Source organism: Schistocerca gregaria, chromosome 2, assembly GCF_023897955.1.
Source record: "Schistocerca gregaria isolate iqSchGreg1 chromosome 2, iqSchGreg1.2, whole genome shotgun sequence".
In the NCBI taxonomy this organism is placed as follows: Eukaryota; Metazoa; Arthropoda; class Insecta; order Orthoptera; family Acrididae; genus Schistocerca; species Schistocerca gregaria.
The window spans coordinates 428,119,103-428,138,813 of NC_064921.1; the positions used below are offsets into that span (position 1 = coordinate 428,119,103).

At 42.2% G+C, this 19,711-nt stretch overlaps 1 protein-coding gene across 1 annotated transcript in view; it reads right to left on the bottom strand.

The window, feature by feature from the left end:
• LOC126324287 (glutamate receptor ionotropic, kainate 2-like) overlaps positions 1–19,711 on the bottom strand; it is a 241,491-nt gene that overhangs the window by 66,960 nt on the left and 154,820 nt on the right. Inside the window, exon 12 of the mRNA XM_049994947.1 lies at positions 2,847–2,985. Within this exon, the coding sequence (XP_049850904.1) occupies positions 2,847–2,985 (139 nt within the window). The remainder of the gene's footprint in view (positions 1–2,846; positions 2,986–19,711) is intronic.

Genomic DNA, 19,711 nt, shown 5'->3' on the forward strand with positions numbered 1-19,711 from the left:
TCCCCATTTGCAGCGCATCCTTTCTTAATGCGCATTGCCCACAGTTACACCAGCGGCATCCAACGTCGCGCTGGGCAGCAGTCATAATGTTTTGGCTTATCGGTGTAAGTTCTCTGAGTCTAAAAGTCTTCCATAAACACGTCACAAACTCTACAACCCGATATTTTCTGGATGGTCGTACTGCACCAGTAAGTGGACTACGCCTGACACTATAGACTAACTGTACTGCACACACGCGTCCACTTTTCAGCTCCCTACCTCCTGTCCAGGGGGAGATAATCATTAACGTCTTACTTTTGCCGCATGTCCTTGGAGGTACTAATCATCCTAAAATCATACGACTTGTAATGGCTATATTATTAGTCGGAAAATGACGTAAATATTGATATAATGTTGTTTAGTACGTCGTCCTCAGCCACCAATAGAAATATCTGCACGTATACCAGTCACATCGTGTATATGAAATTTATTGGGTTATTGAATCGAACTGACCTCTGTGTCTCCCCTGCCGAACTTTGCATGAGCAGGTGTTTGTCTTAGTATCTCTTATGAAGCGAATCGTCAAGAAGACTTAACCTGATGAGCCAAAACATTATGATCATCTGTTTAATAGTATGTTGGCGCACTTTTGGAACGCAATACAGGACCGATTCTACATGTAATGGATTCGGTAAGCCCTTGATAGGTTTCTGGATGTATGTGGCACCAAGTGTCTACGCATAGGTCACGCTCTTTCCATAAATTACGGACGGGTGGTTTGTGGGTGGCAGATAGCACCCCACATGTGTTCCACTAAGTTCCAATCACGCGAATTTGGTGCCCAAGACATCAGTGTGAGTTCACTATCACGCTCCTCAAACCTTTGTAGCAGGATTCTGTCCTTGTGAGATGGACAGTTATACGGCTAGAAAATGGGATCTTCGCTGCGAAAGACACCAACCATGAACGGATGAAGGTAGTCCGTAATAATGTTCACTTGGTACACAACTGCCATGTTGCCTTCAATCACAAGTCTCACAGAAGCCCAGATCAATGTCTCTTATACCACAATCCTGCCCACAAGCAGCCTACGCCTATGACGAAGTGCTTGTTCCGAGCAGCCGTTAGCGGGAATGACGCCGTATCCCGACACGACCATCGACCTTGTGTAACAAGAAATGTAATTAACAAGAAATGTAATCCGAAGAGGCTACACGTTCCCATTAATCCAAGGTCCAATCCCCATGATCCTAGGGCAATCGAAATTGATTACATCATCGAGTCAACGTGGGAAGACGTAGGGGTGGTCTGATGCCGAGCTCCATGTTCAATGTGCCCTGAATGGTGTGCACGAAAACACTTCTGCCCGCACTAATATAGTACTTTGTTGTCCGATATGCCATAGATCGCCACCTATCGCGCAAGCCTTCGCCATCCACGCCAAGTGGAGGGGCTAGTCATTGTTTCAGTGTCGTTTCCTTAGACGTTCATGACTGCAGCAAGCCGACGGCTCACCTGCTTCGCTGTTTACCGGATGCTGTTTCCCTGGCCCCAGGCTACGGCAATCTGCCGTTTGTTAAGGTTGCTAATGTCAGTGGATTTCCCTATCTGTGGCCCGTTTCTCCACCAGAATAACTTCCAGTTTGTCTTTGTTCCTCTTGCATATTTTCCTTACCGCGACCGTGCCTACGACGCCCCAAGGAGGCATCCAGTCTCGTGGTGGGCAGTGGAAGCTGTTTGTATGATGTAAACTATTCTGTCTTTCATTCACGTACCAGCATAAATAAAAAAAACATACAGCTTCGAATGATGCCAATATGAAGATGTTTACTTTCCAGATTTTATACACTGTCATTGTGTCATATACAATACCGGGTGATATAAAGTCAGTATAAATTTGAAAACTTAATAAACCACGGAATAATGTAGATAGGGAGGTAAAATCGACACACATGCTTGGAATGACATGGGGTTTCATTAGAACCAAAATGCAGGATGGCGCTGCACTCCATATTGCTAGACGCGTGAAAGATCTCTTGCGCGCGTCGTTTGGTGATGATCGTGTGCTCAGCCGCCACTTTCGTCATGCTTGGCTTCCCAGGTCCCCAGACCTCAGTCCGTGCGATTATTGGCTTTGGGGTTACCTGAAGTCACAAGTGTATCGTGATCGACCGACATCTCTAGGTATGCTGAAAGACAACATCCGACGCCAATGCCTCACCATAACCCCGGACATGCTTTACAGTGCTGTTCACAACATTATTCCGCGACTACAGCTATTGTTGAGGAATGATGATGGACATATTGAGCATTTCCTGTAAAGAACATCATCTTTGGTTTTTCTTACTTTGTCATGCTAATTATTGTTATACTGATCAGAAGAAGCGCCATCTGTAGGACATTTTTTGAACTTTTGTGTTTTTTGGTTCTAATAAAACCCCATGTCATTCCAGGCATGTGTGTCAATTTGTACCTCTCTACCAACATTACTCCGTGATTTATTCAGTTTTCCAATTTATACTGACTTTTTGATCACCCAGTATATAAAAAAATAAGAACCTAATGAGTCCTTTAACAGCTATGGTCAGTATGCTGTTTTTTTCACAGAGTATGACACATCTGGAAAGCCGAGAGCTTTTCGTCAAACGTAGTCAAGTTTTTCGAAATAGAGCTTAGTATTTTTTCCAAAATGTTAATGACAAAATCTGTGGTGAATTTTCTAGTGGGTATCAACCAAAAAATACAGGAAGTTTATTTATGCATTTCATATACTTTCCAGAATTTGCTAACAGGGCTGTTGTTTGGTAAAACTTCCCGTGGTACATTCATTATCCTTTACATAGTGCAAAAATTGTTTGTATACTAACCTTGCCAATATGAAGAATATAACAGAGACTCCAAGATACGCTGTTGCCATGTAGATCCAAACGTCTATCGTGAAAGGATCCAGGAAGGAAAACAGATTAGGATCTGCCTTTTCTGGTTGCTTGTAGAGAATGCTTATTCCTGAAACAATGAGATGAGAAAGGAACACCGACTGAAGGAAAATCTGTTCAAGTGCCACATCCAATAAACAATTAAAATGAAGAAAATCTGTTTATTATCGCTGTCGCTGCGATAATATTAATCCACCATAACACTTTAAATTTTTGCCAGATCTCATTCGAACTGGGATCTCTTGCTTGTCGCGAGCGGTAACCTCAAAAGATTAGGTAATTGCAATACGCTCCTGGACAGATATAAAATTGTCGCTGACGTATCCTACTGTGAATAATGTGGGAAAAATAACATTGAAGGAACGGTTTTTGTGGAGGCGTCGCGCTGTATCACAGACCACGGGATATAACATCCATGAAAACACTTAAAACAGAGAAGCCATTTCAATTCAGTTTCACGCTTTTTTTTGAGTTCAGAGTTTTCACGAACATTAACGTCCTCGGGTGTTTGGTACAACCGGTGCCTGCGCTGTATCCATTCCCTCGGCGGCGTTCTCCCTAGATACCCGGTAGGAGAAACGCTAGCTTCAGTGCTCTGAAGTAAGGGAACAAAAAATCAGAGACATTGCAATCATAAATCGTTTGTGGAACGTGCTCGAAAGGGTTAATAGATTAAAGCAGTTGCTTACAACAAGCAGTGTCCAGATTCCGGTCTCGCGCAAAGTGTAGTCACAATACATAAAGTACCGATGTGCACAAGACAGTGACATAAATTATTGATTTTTCATAACTTTTTACAATGAACTTTTTATACACCAGGGTAGAGTAATATACGAGTATGTTAGATACGTGTCACCGGCTGACAAAGAAAAAATAGATACGTTCTTATGAGCATTTGTCTCATCTTGCTTCGTTTAGGGGCTATTGTGTGTGTTTGCTTTTATCTGAGGGATGTTAAAATTGGAAAACAATTGTGTAATACAGGTTGGTCCATTGATAGTGACCGGGCCAAATATCTCACGAAATAAGCATCAAACGAAATAACTACAAAGAACGAAACTCGTCTAGCTTGAAGGGCGAAACCAGATGGCGCTATGGTTGGTCCACTAGATGGCGCTGCCATAGGTCAAACAGATATCAACTACGTTTTTTAAAACAGGAACCCCCATTTCTTATAACATATTCGTGTAGTACGTAAAGAAATATGAATGTTTTAGTTGGACCACTTTTTTCACTTTGTGATAGATGGCGTTGTAATAGTCACAAACGTATATGTACGTGGTATCACGTAACATTCCGCCAGTGCGGACGGTATTTGCTTCGTGACACATTACCCATGTTAAAATGGACCGTTTATCAATTGCGGAAAAGGTCGATATCGTGTTGATGTATGACTATTCTGCTCGATATCCTGGACGACATCATACAAGTGTCCGGACCGTTCGCCGGATAGTTACATTATTTAAGGAAAGGGACTGTTCAGCCACATGTGAAACGTCAACCACGACCTGCAACAAATGATGATGGCCAAGGGGGTGTTTTTAGCTGCTGTTGCGGATAATCCGCACATCAGTAGCAGACAAATTGCGCGAAAATCGGGACTCGCAAAAACGTCGGTGTTGAGAATGCTACATCAACATCGATTGCACCCCTACCGTATTCCTATGCACTAAGAATTGCATGGCGACGACTTTGAACGTCGTGTACAGTTCTGCCACTGGGCACAAGAGAAATTACGGGACGATGGCAGATTTTTTGCACTCGTTCTATTTAGCGACGAAGCCGTCATTCATCAACAGGGGTAACGTAAACCGGTATAATATACACTATTGGGTAACGGAAATCAACGATGGCGTGACAAGTGGAACATCAGCGACCTTGGCGGGTTAATATATGGTGCGCCATTATTGGACGAAGGGTAATTGGCCCCCATTTTATCGATGGCAGTCTAAATGGTGCAGTGCATGCTGATTTCCTACGTAATGCTCTACCGATGTTACTACAGGATTTTTCATTGCATTACAGGATGGCGATGTACTTCCAACATGATGGATGTGCGGCACATAGCTCGCGTGCGGTTGAAGCGGTACTGAATAGCATATTTCATGACAGGTGGATTGGTCGTCGAAGCATCATTCCACGGCCCGCACGTTCACCGGATCTGACGTCCCCGGATTTCTTTCTGTGGGAAAAGTTGAAAGATATTTGCTATCGTGATCCACCGACAACGCCTGACAACATGCGTCAGCGCATTGTCAATGCATGTGGGAACATTACGGAAGGCGAACTACTCGCTGTTGAGAGGAATGTCGTTACACGTATTGCCAAATGCACTGAGGTTGACGGACATCATTTTGAGCATTTATTGTATTAATGTGGGATTTACAGTTAATCACGCTGTGACAGCATGCGTTCTCAGAAATGATAAGTTCACAAAGGTACATGTACCACATTGGAAGAACCGAAATAAAATGTTCAACCGTACCTACGTTCTGTATTTTAATTTAAAAAACCTACATGTTACCAACTGTTCGTCTAAAAGTGTGAGCCACATGTTTATATCTATTATAGCGCCATCTATCACAAAGCGAAAAAAGTGGTGCAACTAAAACATTCATATTTCTTTACGTACTACACGAATATGTAATAAAATGGGGTTCCTGTTAAAAAAAAAAAACGCAGTTGATATGCGTTTGACGTATGGCAGCGCCATCTAGCGGGCCATCCATAGCGCCATCTGGTTTCCACCTTCAAGCTAGACAAGTTTCGTTCTTTGTAGTTTTTTTGTTTGATGTTTATTTCGTGAGATATTTGGCCCGGTCCCGATCAATCAACCACCCTGTATAAGCGCCAGTGTGTTGTTATGTGTGAAATTTCTTTTGCATGACTGATTGCGATTTCTCATCATCAAATTATTAGACTACGTAAAACTGACGCTCTCTAAATCTTCATTTTCTCATTGAGGAGAAGCCAGGTGTCTTATATATAAGCTTTTCATCTGAAATGACACTGATTTGCATCAATTTACTCTTTCATTGTGTTAAAGTATTAAGAATTTGAATTAATTCACGTTGCTGGCGAAGAGAGCCAGTAGCTGTTCTAGCGCAGCAAAACAAACAGTGACACGAGACCTGTTTAACATAAGAAACTTTCGGATTGCAGAACAGTGTGCGAATTTCGGGTGGAATGAAAAGAACATACTACTATAGTGCCTTGAGTGTATCACTTGTTGCAGTTACGCGAAGTGTTATTCTTCTGCTTTCTTATCAAGAAATATGCTGTGGAAAGCCATTATTTGCCAGTGGAGGCGTATGCAGAAGATGCTCAGTCGGAAACAACGTGCGGAGGTGACTCAAAGACAACGATTTTGAGATAAGTGACAAAATGCGTCTTGGACGGCGTTATATACCGTGAGTCGCGGCAACAGGGTCAAACAGAGAACGCTAAACGCTACGAAGCACAATTACTCAGTCTGAACCGCTTTTCACACTGAACCACCCAAGCGCCTTGTAGTGACATTGCATGTTTACGGAATATCGCCGCAGTTATGTGACTGGATTCGTGACTTCCTATCAAAGATTGACGGAAAGTCATCGAGTGAAACAGAAATGATTTCTGGCGTTCTCCAAGGTAGTGTTAGAGGCCCTTTGCTGTTCCTTATCTATATAAACGGTTTAGAAGGCAATCTGAGCAGCCATCTTAGGTTGTTTGCAGATGATGCTGTCGTTTATCGACTAGTAAAGTCATCAGAAGATCAAAATAAACTGCAAAACGATTTAGAAAAATGTCTGTATGGTGCAAAAATTGGCAGTTCACCCTAAATAACGAAAGCGTGAGGTTATCCACATGAATGCTAAAAGGAATCCGTTGAACTTCTGTTACGCGATTAATCAGTCAGATCTAAAGGCCTTAAATTTAATTAAATACCTAGGAATTACAATTACGAACAACTTAAATTAGAAGGAACATATAGAAAATCTTGTGGGTAATTCTAACCAAAGATTATGTTTTATGGACAGGACACTTAGGTAGTGTAATAAATCTACTAAAGAGACTACCTAGGCTACGTTTGTCCGTCCTCTTTTAAAATACTGCTGTGCGGTGTGGGATCCTTACCAGGTTGGATTGACAGAGTACACTGAGGATGTTCAAAGAAGGACAGCACGTTTTGTATTATTGAGATACAGGGGAGAGTGTGTCAATGAAATGATATAGGATTTGGGGTAGATATCATTAAAACAAAGGGGTTTTTCGTTGCGGCAGAATCTTCTCACGCAATTTCAATTGAAAGGGATCTACAATTGTATGTGACACCCGAATATGTAAAGAATATTAATGTAAACTAAACTAAAGCTATGATAATATAAACGAGGTATGTCTCTGATAGGCTTTATAAAGTAGACCACTGGCTGTGCACGACCGCAGAGCCAAAGATACTGCTTCTGGTTTGAGATTGTAGTGCTGGAGTAAGAGAGCGCTTGGCGCAGTTGTAGGCAGCTGTCTGTTAGCGAAAGACGATGGAGTAGGCAGTTTTTGTGATATGCTGTATGAGGCCACTGAGTGTTAGATTACTGTAGGGATTACGAGAACATGTAAGCAGAAGTCTTTCCATAAGCAAGGTAATGATGTTATATAATTATGATTTTTGTTTTTCCAGCGTGCTAGTATAGATGCGTTGGCTGATAATTTGTAATTGTTAAGTAACCCCAAAATATATCTAAACTGATTTGATAAAAAGGGTAGTTAGATGTTTCATTTTTTAATGTTTCTAAGATTTGTTAACAGAGCTATATGCAATTGGATGATTTGCATTTATACTGATTTAGTGAGGATAGATAATACTTGTAGACATCTAATTTTTTGTGGATCAATTAGTAAATATATATTATTCTTACCAATGTAACTTCAGTTGTAGATGTTTTTGAAAAGACAAACTTTACATACAATATAATTTTGCTAAACAAATTCAGTGTTAGTAATACACCACAATCAGTACCGCATCCCTGTTCTGGTCATATGTTTTTCAAAGAGGTTGGGTTATTCATAAATGTTTTCATTTATCACCCAAAACAATTTCATGTGCATTTCAAAGTATTACAGCCACCACTGCACACCGCAGAGCCTGGAGCTAGCAGTTTATATTTTTTGTGAGAGACCAGAATATATCGCGTTCCACCGTTGCTGCTTGAGAGGTAAGATAATTTAATTTATTTGTTATGTGCACAGGGACCAAAGTGATCAGTACTGAGCAGGGCCAGGGGACTCAGTGCCTAAGGGACTGAATGTATTTTGCAGTGACTGTATTTCTCTATTGGTATTGGGAGTTACATTAACAATACTGTTCGTATAAAGTTTTTGCTAACAATAACACAGAGTAAGCACACCACTTGCATTTACAACACGCTACCCCATAATTCGTGTTTAGCATCCATTCCACAGTTCAGACATTCATTCAACGTAATCGTAAAGTTTTCTTTTTTAAAGAACGTTTCACTAAAACAGAATATTATTGTGCGTGGTGTAGTAACTTCTGTCTGTTGTCTAGCTCATGTCACGGCACAGAAGTTTGATCTCTTTCCAGAGGTCGTGTTTGGTCTGCTCTCTGGCGATGTTTTTTTAACGATGCTGAAATAAAATTTGCAAAAGCTACCTGTTTAATGTAGAGAAGGCTGAAATTAGTCTGACAGAAATTAGCGGCGATTTCTTGCTCTTTACTGTACAGTGAGCGTGGAAGTGCTTCTGCTACAGTATTCTTGGTTCCTGGGACGTGGACAATCATAAAATCAAATTCCTGCAAATAAAGTTTCCAACGACGAAGTCAGTCATGTGTGAATTTAGCTGACAAAAAAACTGAATAGCTCTGTGGATCTGTGCATACTGTTGTGTGTCTCCCGTAGAGAAAAAGACAGAAGTTAGTGAAAGCTCAAACAACATTAATGTTTCGAGTTCAATGATAGAATAATTTCTTACACCCGACTAGCAAAGGTGATGTTTTTCTTAACAGTTGTACCATTTTCCTCTATTTCCTGAATTACATGGACGCCAAGAGCAGTCCTGGAGCTGTCTGTAGCAATCGAAAAATTCTTTGTCGTGTCAGGATGTGATAGAAACGGAGCGTTAAGTAAAGCTCGGACTGTGCTTGGTCATCCCAAGACCCGATAGTGTTTTTACCAGTAAGATGACAATCTAGGCGTATCTAGTGCAGAGTGGTGTATGAAACGTCGAAGAAACTGATCAAGCCGAGGAAGATGCGAAGTTGTTTTTCGGTAGGCGGAATTGTCAAGGATGGCTTGTTGTTTGTAGGGATCGGGCGTAATGCCGTCAGCCGAAATTACGTGACCTAGAAATTTAAGGGAAGGCTTGCCAAAATGAGAGTTCACTGTAACGCCTTCTGTAAGAAAAGTTTGCCGTAGCATGCGAAGAAGGTTCTGCAATTAAAATGTCGTCAATTTGTATGGTGATTCTGTCTTTTAATTCATTTGGGAGAGTAGTATTCATCGCACGGATGAATGCAGCGGAGCTAATCGTTAACCCAAAAGGCAATTTACAAAATTGGTAGCAGTTGCCAAAACAAAGGAAAACAGTGTATTTTCGGCAATTAGGATGCAGTTGAATTTTCCAGGATCCAAATTTTAGGTCTAAAGTGGAATGGATTGACGTCCCGTGAAATTTTTGCAAGAACTCTTCCAGCGTTTGCGGACGATCGGTTTCAGCAATGATGATGTCGTTGATCTGAACGTGATTCCAACACAAGACAAAGTGAGCTGTTTTTCTTGTTAACAACGTGAAGAGGGTTAAACAAAACTTGACATCGTTCCTGGTACATTATTAAATACTTCTGAGTGCTGTATTAGAATATCCTGCAACTGTCGGCGCTCTTCGTTCATCGAAGCTTTACTTTAATTCATCTTACTGGTGATCGTCTGCACAACGTCATAATCAAATTCATCAGGGACATTCTTACTACGGAAATACGTGTCCGTAAAGAGCGTTGTATGGCAATGGATATTCTTAGGTGTTGAAATGAACTCTACTCTGTTAATGTCTTGCTCCTCAGTTGACAAAGTATTCTGGAAAGTGACAGATAATTGTTGCGTATCTGATTTCAATATAAGCAATAACTTCTTAAAGTTGATAACACATCTTGCTCGACAAGGAAATCTGTTCTAAGAATGACGTCTGTTGTTAAGAGTGGAACGATCCAGAAAGTAACATGAAAAGTGTGATCAGCAAGTATAAAAAAAAAGGTGGTTTTGCAGTTTCACATCTATTCCCTTGTTGAAGACTGCGCCTCGAACTTTTGTTTTACCAAGTGGAAATGTAGGACAGGTATTGTAGGCGTTACATTTTTGAAATGCTGTTTACAGGTGAACCAGAGTCGATCACTTCAGAAAATAAATACAAGCCAATGTTAATTTCAACTGTGGGGTGAGAAATACTCTTTTTAGTCTGGTGTCTCTCTTGTAATAGTGTATACCTAATATTTTCAAAAGTTATGACGTTTTGCTGAACGGTATCATGAGTAGCAGAATAACATTGTACATTTTCTAGTCATACACTACTAGCGGGCTGATTGGAGGCAGAAGATTGCTATGGTAGGTCCATTATTTGTCCTGTACGATGGCTTTGGTCTGCAGAATGCTGCCGTGGATGGAAACGAATATTAGGTTAATTAAGAATGACCTGAGGCTGATTCTGATGAAAGTTGCAGTTGCCGAAATTACTCTTAAATTGGTGGTTATACCCTTTATGTTTGTTGTGAAAATTACTTTGCTGTTGATCATTTCGATGTGACTGTGGTTTTTGAGGGAGAAATTATTCTCTTGCGGTTGCGTAAAACTATTAGATTGGGCTGTACTGACAAAGCTTGGCGGCTGCAAATTGACCTTCGGTTGAGCTTGTGGACCGTACTGTTGGTGAATACTTCCAGGCTGCTGCGCCTGCGGCAAGAATTGCGGGTGGAAACTGTGACTGTCGGCGTCGCAATTCTGATATATATTATTGTTGCTGCTGAATATACTGCTTGTTAAAATGGTGTCTCTTGTTAACCCTTTCTGTGTCTGCGATTCCAAATGGCATCATGAAGTGTTCCTGGCTTTTTTGAGCTTCCCAATGCTCCAATGATACCGTTTGGCATCGCTTCACGGAGTTCCAAATTTGGCCAACAGATCACAGTGGCGTTCGCTTTCATGACTCGCCGTTTGTTTCAAGTGCTGAACAGAGAAGAGTCGTGAGTTGTGCAACTGCATTTGTGAGTGTTTGTGTGTGTTTTATTCTGTGTATACTGAAATTCTTGGTTATGGAACCAAGTTTACGTTGTTTCTCAAGGACAAGGGAAATAAATACGGGCCGGCAAGGGTGACCGAGCGGTTCTAGGCGCTACAGTCTAGTTCGAATCCTGCCTCGGGCATGGATGTACACTCCTGGAAATGGAAAAAAAGAACACATTGACACCGGTGTGTCAGACCACCATACTTGCTCCGGACACTTCGAGAGGGCTGTACAAGCAATGATCACACGCACGGCACAGCGGACACACCAAAAACCGCGGTGTTGGCCGTCGAATGGCGCTAGCTGCGCAGCATTTGTGCACCGCCGTCGTCAGTGTCAGCCAGTTTGCCGTGGCATACGGAGCTCCATCGCAGTCTTTAACACTGGTAGCATGCCGCGACAGCGTGGACGTGAACCGTATGTGCAGTTGACGGACTTTGAGCGAGGGCGTATAGTGGGCATGCAGGAGGCCGGGTGGACGTACCGCCGAATTGCTCAACACGTGGGGCGTGAGGTCTCCACAGTACATCGATGTTGTCGTCAGTGGTCGGCGGAAGGTGCACGTGCCCGTCGACCTGGGACCGGACCGCAGCGACGCACGGATGCACGCCAAGACCGTAGGATCCTACGCAGTGCCGTAGGGGACCGCACCGCCAATTCCCAGCAAATTAGGGACTCTGTTGCTCCTGGGGTATCGGCGAGGACCATTCGCAACCGTCTCCATGAAGCTGGGCTACGGTCCCGCACACCGTTAGGCCGTCTTCCGCTCACGCCCCAACATCGTGCAGCCCGCCTCCAGTGGTGTCGCGACAGGCGTGAATGGAGGGACGAATGGAGACGTGTCGTCTTCAGCGATGAGAGTCGCTTCTGCCTTGGTGCCAATGATGGTCGTATGCGTGTTTGGCGCCGTGCAGGAGAGCGCCACAATCAGGACTGCATACGACCGAGGCACACAGGGCCAACACCCGGCATCATGGTGTGGGGAGCGATCCCCTACACTGGCCGTACACCTCTGGTGATCGTCGAGGGGACACTGAATAGTGCACGGTACATCCAAACCGTCATCGAACCCATCGTTCTACCATTCCTAGACCGGTAAGGGAACTTTCTGTTCCAACAGGACAATGCACGTCCGCATGTATCCCTTGCCACCCAACGTGTTCTAGAAGGTGTAAGTCAACTACCCTGGCCAGCAAGATCTCCGGATCTGTCCCCCATTGAGCATGTTTGGGACTGGATGAAGCGTCGTCTCACGCGGTCTGCAGGTCCAGCACGAACGCTGGTCCAACTGAGGCGCCAGGTGGAAATGGCATGGCAAGCCGTTCCACAGGACTACATCCAGCATCTCTACGATCGTCTCCATGGGAGAATAGCAGCCTGCATTGCTGCGAAAGGTGGATATACACTGTACTAGTGGCGACATTGTGCATGCTCTGTTGCCTGTGTCTATGTGCCTGTGGTTCTGTCAGTGTGATCATGTGATGTATCTGACCCTAGGAATGTGTCAATAAAGTTTCCCCTTCCTGGGACAATGAATTCATGGTGTTCTTATTTCAATTTCCAGGAGTGTATGTGCTGTCCTTAGGTTAGTTAGATTTAAGTAGTTCTAAGTTCTAGGGGACTGATGACCTTAGAAGTTAACTCCCATAGTGCTCAGAGCCATTTGAACCATTGTTTGAAAGAAATACGGCAAGTTTACAATACAGTTATGTATGCATTTTTTGTGTAATTATTATGTAATTTCTAATGATGCCATTTGGAATCATTATTTTATTTATTAACCAATAGCTTCAAAAGAACTTTTGCAATGGATATGGCTTATGAGCAACATATACAGTAAATATTCATCACAAAAAAATTTCGCCCATGTTTTACTAAATGTGACGCACAAAGGGTTAAAATGTCTATCAAAATCGTTATCGGAACTACATCTTTCATTTCTTTTGTTATGGAGTGAGCGGGCTTGCTCGTTGTAACCAAATGAGTTATTCCCTTGATTGCAGTTATTAAAATTCCTATGGCCAAATGAGTAGTCCGAGTGCTGAATTTCTAATAATTGTAATAAGTCCCTGACGCTGAAATACTTTCCTTTTGCTGTCCAGTGAGAAGGGAAACTCGTAATGTTTTGCGATGCATAATTGCATAATTGGCTATGCGATCGGTCAGGTACTTGTTTTGTTGGACCATACACTCAAAAAACTGGGTGACAGTGCGAAAACTGGAGTGTTCAAAGTTGGGGAAACTGATTAGTTGGTCTTTAATGCCTCGCTGAGTCGTTTCCGACCAATACGCAGATGCAAAGGCATTTTGGAACCCTTCGACGGAGTAACATTGCCTTGCTATAAGTCTCATATGCATCGAAGGTTCTCCCTCTAAATAGCTACATATAAATTCGAGTTTGTTTGTCACTTGCCAGTTTGGTGGCAGCGAAAATGAAAGTTGCTGCACCTAATCAAGGGGATGCAGGTTTGTGCGGTTATTTCTAAATACCTTGAATCTCTTTACAGACAGGAAATGTTTATAGACGAATGAAACATGTTGTAGATTTTCAGAAGGTTCAACGACATAAGAACTTTGATTGTGTGACGACTGGTTTGCATTAATGTCACGCGCTCTTTGTAGTCTGCTCATATTATTGTGAGACTGAAACGTAGATGACTGTTGCTGTTGCATGTTAGATTGAAACTGACTATGTGGAGAAAATTTTCTGATATTGGCTACTTCCTGAAGTAAACTATTAACTTTCGTGTGTGGCGAACTGTTATGCGCACCCCAAGTTGGTTTAATGTTTGCTGCGTGACCTGATATTCCTGAGATTCAGTAAACGCAATAGTTGCTGTGTCGTCTGATTTACTTTCAGTTTGGTTTTCAGGTGTTTCTAATCTTGCTGATAGCTCATCACATCTTTCCGTAAGCGTAAGAATGTGTGCGGAATTGTTTGAATCTAAAGCGTTCTTTGCTTCTGTAGTTTGCGTGTAGCTTTGTTCATCGTTTTTTTTTTTTTTTTTTTTAATCTGCTTTAATTGTGTCAGTGTCCTGCACCAGCTCTATTTATTCAAGACGGGAACTTTACGACTCAGTGTCATCTGTGCACTTTTCTTCAACTTTTTGGGTTCGTGTGTCAACAGTGGTTTTGAAAATCAGTTACATCTGTATTTGGTTCTGTGATAGTTTTACTCTGTTAACCTCATCTGTAATGAGGTTGTAAGAGTATTAAGCAACTGTTTGCTCTACTTCCTGTCTTTGCACTGCTAATGACTGTAAAAACTGATTGTTTTCCTCTGTGTGTTTACGGAGAAAGTCTTTGTATAGCGTTTCTGAGATCTCAGTGTGAACTTTGTGCTCATTGCCTGGCTATAGCTTCAATTTTATCGCAAAGACGTTTTTCTCTGACCTTAATATCTGTGTCTCATTGCCTGGCTATAGCTTCAGTTTTATCGCAAAGACGTTTTTCGCTGACCTTAATATCTGTGTCTACCTGTTTAAAACGCTCATCAGTCGTTTCTGTGTATATTTAAGCTCGTAACGTATGCTGGAAAAATGATCATCATTTTCATTAAATCGTTCATTGAACTGAGTGGTGCTGTCAAATTGTTTTTCTCGTATTTCTTGTAACTGAGTGGTGGTGTCAACACATAGTTCTCGTAACTGAGCCATGGTGTCAACTAGTAGTTCTCGCAACTAAGTTTTCTGTTTAATCATCATTTGCATTAGTTTTTGAAGCATACACAGGTTCATGCGTGAGTTTGACTACGCATGAAGCTGTGTTCAGTGTATGCTGCCTTTAGAGTCTGAAGATGGTCATTGCATGGCCGAAACCGGTTATGACTGTGTCATAAGAATGTGATTGTGTCTCTAAATAAACAAAAAAATCTACAAAGTAATCAATCACTCACTCCATTGAAAAAATGTCGTTTTTTTCCAAAATTAAGAAGTTCATTGACCGATTCGATAAAGAATCGTGTTCTGATATCTGCGTGTTAGCAAAAACTACCTCAGCGTCGTCCGCTATGCCGGAATCGACAGTCTGAGCAGATGGTAAACTAGGTGAAATCATGTTGTTAGTAAACTGTGCATTACTCTGGGAAGCGGAACACGCGTTTTCTATAGTGCTTTGCATCTGGTGCACAGCAGAGTGGTTACTATCATCCTCAACATTGTTGTCAATAATCGGAAAAACATCTATTTCAATATCGCTAACTGTCAGATTACGCGCCGGAAACTTAACATTTTTGCGCGGCATCGTAAATCACATACAGGGTGCAAGTCCAAAGACAAAAAATATTGAACAATTAAATCCACGTAAAACAAGGGAGAGCGTAAGAATACCGGTGAACTGCGCAAAAATTTTGTACCTCGTTGCGCTAAAAATTTAACTATTATTATCGCTACACAGTGACTGAGAGGACAGAATATATGAACCTATTTAAATATAAAAAATTTCACAAAACGATGAAAACTCTGCGATTACGTTAAATGAATGTCTGAACTGTGGAATGCATACTAAACACGAATTATGGGGTAGCGTGTTGTAAGTGCAAGTGGTGTGCTAACTCTGTGTTATACGAACAGTATTGTTAATGTAACTCCCAATACCAATAGAGAAATACAGTCACTGCAAAATACATTCAGTCCCTTAGGCACTGAGTCCCCTGGCCCTGCTCAGTACTGATCACTTTGGTCCCTGTGCACATAACAAATAAATTAAATTATCTTACCTCTCAAGCAGCAACGGTGGAACGCGATATATTCTGGTCTCTCACAAAAAATATAAACTGCTAGCTCCAGGCTCTGCGGTGTGCAGTGGTGGCTGTAATACTTTGAAATGCACATGAAATTGTTTTGGGTGATAAATGAAAACATTTATGAATAACCCAACCTCTTTGAAAAACATATGACCAGAACAGGGATGCGGTACTGATTGTGGTGTATTACTAACACTGAATTTGTTTAGCAAAATTATATTGTATGTAAAGTTTGTCTTTTCAAAAACATCTACAACTGAAGTTACATTGGTAAGAATAATATATATTTACTAATTGATCCACAAAAAATTAGATGTCTACAAGTATTATCTATCCTCACTAAATCAGTATAAATGCAAATCATCCAATTGCATATAGCTCTGTTAACAAATCTTAGAAACATTAAAAAATGAAACATCTAACTACCCTTTTTATCAAATCAGTTTAGATATATTTTGGGGTTACTTAACAATTACAAATTATCAGCCAACGCATCTATACTAGCACGCTGGAAAAACAAAAATCATAATTATATAACATCATTACCTTGCTTATGGAAAGACTTGTGCTTACATGTTCACGTAATCCCTACATTAATCTAACACTTAGTGGCCTCATACAGCATATCACAAAAACTGCCTACTCCATCGTCCTTCACTACAGACAGCTACCTGCAAGTGGGTGCCATGCGCTCTTACTCCAACACTACAATCTCAGACCAGAAGCAGTATGTTTGGCTCTGCGGTCGAGCACAGCCAGCGGTTCACTTTATAAAGCCTATCAGAGACATACCTCTTTTATAATACCATAGTGTCAGATTAGTTAACATTAATATTCTTATCGTATTCGGGTGCCACATACAAGTGTGCCCCAGTAGACTCCTTTCACAATCACCAATTTTCTTCTCCGAATGCGAAAATATTTTGTTGATATCGACCTACACAGGGCGGATCGATTATCGTAATAAAATACGGGAAATCTAAGCTCGCACGGAAATATATAGGTGTTCGTTTTTTACCTCACTGTACGAGATTTGCATAATAGAGAATTATTGTGAATTTGGTTCGATGAACCTTTTGGCAAGTACTTAAATGTGATTTGCAGAGTATCCATGTACATGTAGATGTAGTTGTAGATGCACACTTAAAGACCAACGCCCACAATATGCTCAGACATACACTACTGGCCACTTAAATTGCTACACCAGGAAGATGATGTGCTACAGATGGAAAATTTAACCGACAGGAAGAAGATACTGAGATATGCAAATGATTAGCTTTTCAGAGCATTCACACAAGGTTGGCGCTGGTGGCGACACCTAAAACGTGCTGACATGAGGAAAGTTTCCAACCGATTTCTCATACACAAACAGCAGTTGACCGGCGTTGCCTGGTGAAACGTTGTTGTGTTGCCTCGTGTAAGGAGGAGAAATGCGTACCATCACATTTCCGACTTTGAAAAGGTCGGATTGTAGCCTACCGCAATTACGGTTTATCGTATCGCGACTTTGCAGCTCGCGTTGGTCAAGATCCAATGACTGTTAGCAGAATATGGAATCGGTGGATTTAGGAGGGTAATACGGAACGCCGTGCTGGATCCCAACGGCTTCGTATCACTAGCAGTCGAGATGACAGGCATCTTATCCGCGTGGCTGAAACGGATCGTGCAGCTACGTCTCGATCCCTGAGTCAACAGATGTGGACGTTTGCAAGACAACAACCATCTGCACGAACAGTTCAACGACGTTTGCAGCGGCATGGACTATCAGCTCGGAAACCATGGCTATGGTTATCCTTTGACGCTGCATCACAGACAGGAGCGTCTGCGATGGTGTACTCAACGACGAGCATGGGTGCACGAATGGCAAAACGTCATTTTTTCGAATGAATCCAGGTTCTGTTTACAGCATCATGATGGTCGCATCCGTGTTTGGCGACATCGTGGTGAACGCACATTGGAAGCGTGTATTCGTCATCGCCATACTGGCGTATCACCCGGCGTGATGGTATGGGGTGCCATTGGTTACACGTCTCGGTCATCTCTTGTTCGCATTGCCAGCATTTGGAACAGTGGACGTTACATTTCAGATGTATCTATGCACCTAAATTGCGTGAAAATGTAATGACATGTTACTTCTAGTATATTTGTCCAATGAATACCCGTTTATTATCTGCATTTCTTCTTGGTGTAGCAATCGTAATGGCCAGTAGTGTATGACAATGAAAATTTCTTCTTCATGGCAATGCCAGTTCACATGCTGGAAACCAAAGGGACCAGATATCGCCCCTTCCAATTATCCGATTACTATTTGTTTCGATCCATGCAGCATGGCCTTGCTGAACAACACTACATATCTTTTAATGATCTCGAAAACTGGCTCCACGAACGGACCTGAATCGTTTGTATCATAGAATCCATTTCTCATCCGAAAAGTTGGAAAAGGTTGTAGCCTCCATTTTTTTAAATAAATTAATATGTCTTTTCCGTTCAACAAACAGTGTAAATTAATTGAAGTACCCAAGAGTTACACACTAACTTGTTAATATGATCAACTGTCAAAAGCTTCAACAACCAATTTTTGCAGCACGGGCCGTTGCGAGACGTGCAACAAGAGTCAGTGAGGTTCTGCAAGACTGGGATGTGAGACCACGTCGACTCCTATGCCATGAGCAACTACGTAGCCGCGTGGGATTAGCCGAGCGGTCTAGGGCGCTGCAGTCATGGAATGTGCGGGTGGTCCCGGCGGAGGTTCGAGTTCTCCCTCGGGTATGGGTGTGCCTGTTTGTCCTTAGCATAATTTAGGTTAAGTAGTGTGTAAGCTTAGGGACTGATGATCTTAGCACATACGTCCCATAAGATTTCACACACATTTGAACATTTTTTGAACCACCTACGCTACGTTTCTTACTTGCGGGTTCATGGCGCGAACAGTCCTATCGAGGTGCTCTCACAGACTGCCGACTGCGTTTAAATCCGGGGAATGTGGTGGCCAGGGGAGTACGGTAAACTCATTCTGGTGGTTTTAGAACCACGAAAGTGCACTGCAGCTGTGTGACACCTTGCATCGTCCTGCTGCTTGATACTATGGTGCCGACGAAAAGCGAACTTCATGTAGCTGTGGACATGGTCCCTATGCATACATGCATACTTGTGTTGATTCATTGTGTCTTCCAGAACGACTTGATCACACAGGGAAGGCCACGAAAACATTCCCAAGATGATAACGCTCCCTCCTGCGGCCTCGACCATTCTGACTATTGTTGCAGGGTGTTTAGGTTTTAGACGTTTCAAGCCGTACACGGCAATGGTCATCTTTCCGATTGAGCACAAAATGAAATTCATCTGAAAAGACCACCTATCGCCTCTCAATGGACGTCCAGTTGCGGTATTGGCGTGCAAAATTCGAGCCCTCGTCGCTGATGAACAGCAGTGAGCGTGTGTGAATGAACCAGGCACCTACTGCGAAGGCCCAAGCACAATGACGTTCGCTGAGCGGTCGTTGAGGACACATTGTTGGCAGCTTCTTGGTTCGTCTGGGGGATCAGCTGCTCAACAGTTACACCTGTATTTACTATCAAAAACAGTCTTCATCACAATTTATTTACTACGGTGACCGGTTTCGACCGCCACTGTGGTCATCTTCAGACCTACAAGTAGAGTGTACAAAGCTTTAATTAAAGACAATACATAAAGTTATAAAGCTATAAAACGATAAATTACTAATGAGTAAGAACCTCCTTCTGGTGGTAAATCACTACTGGAGAAACCATTGCACGTCTT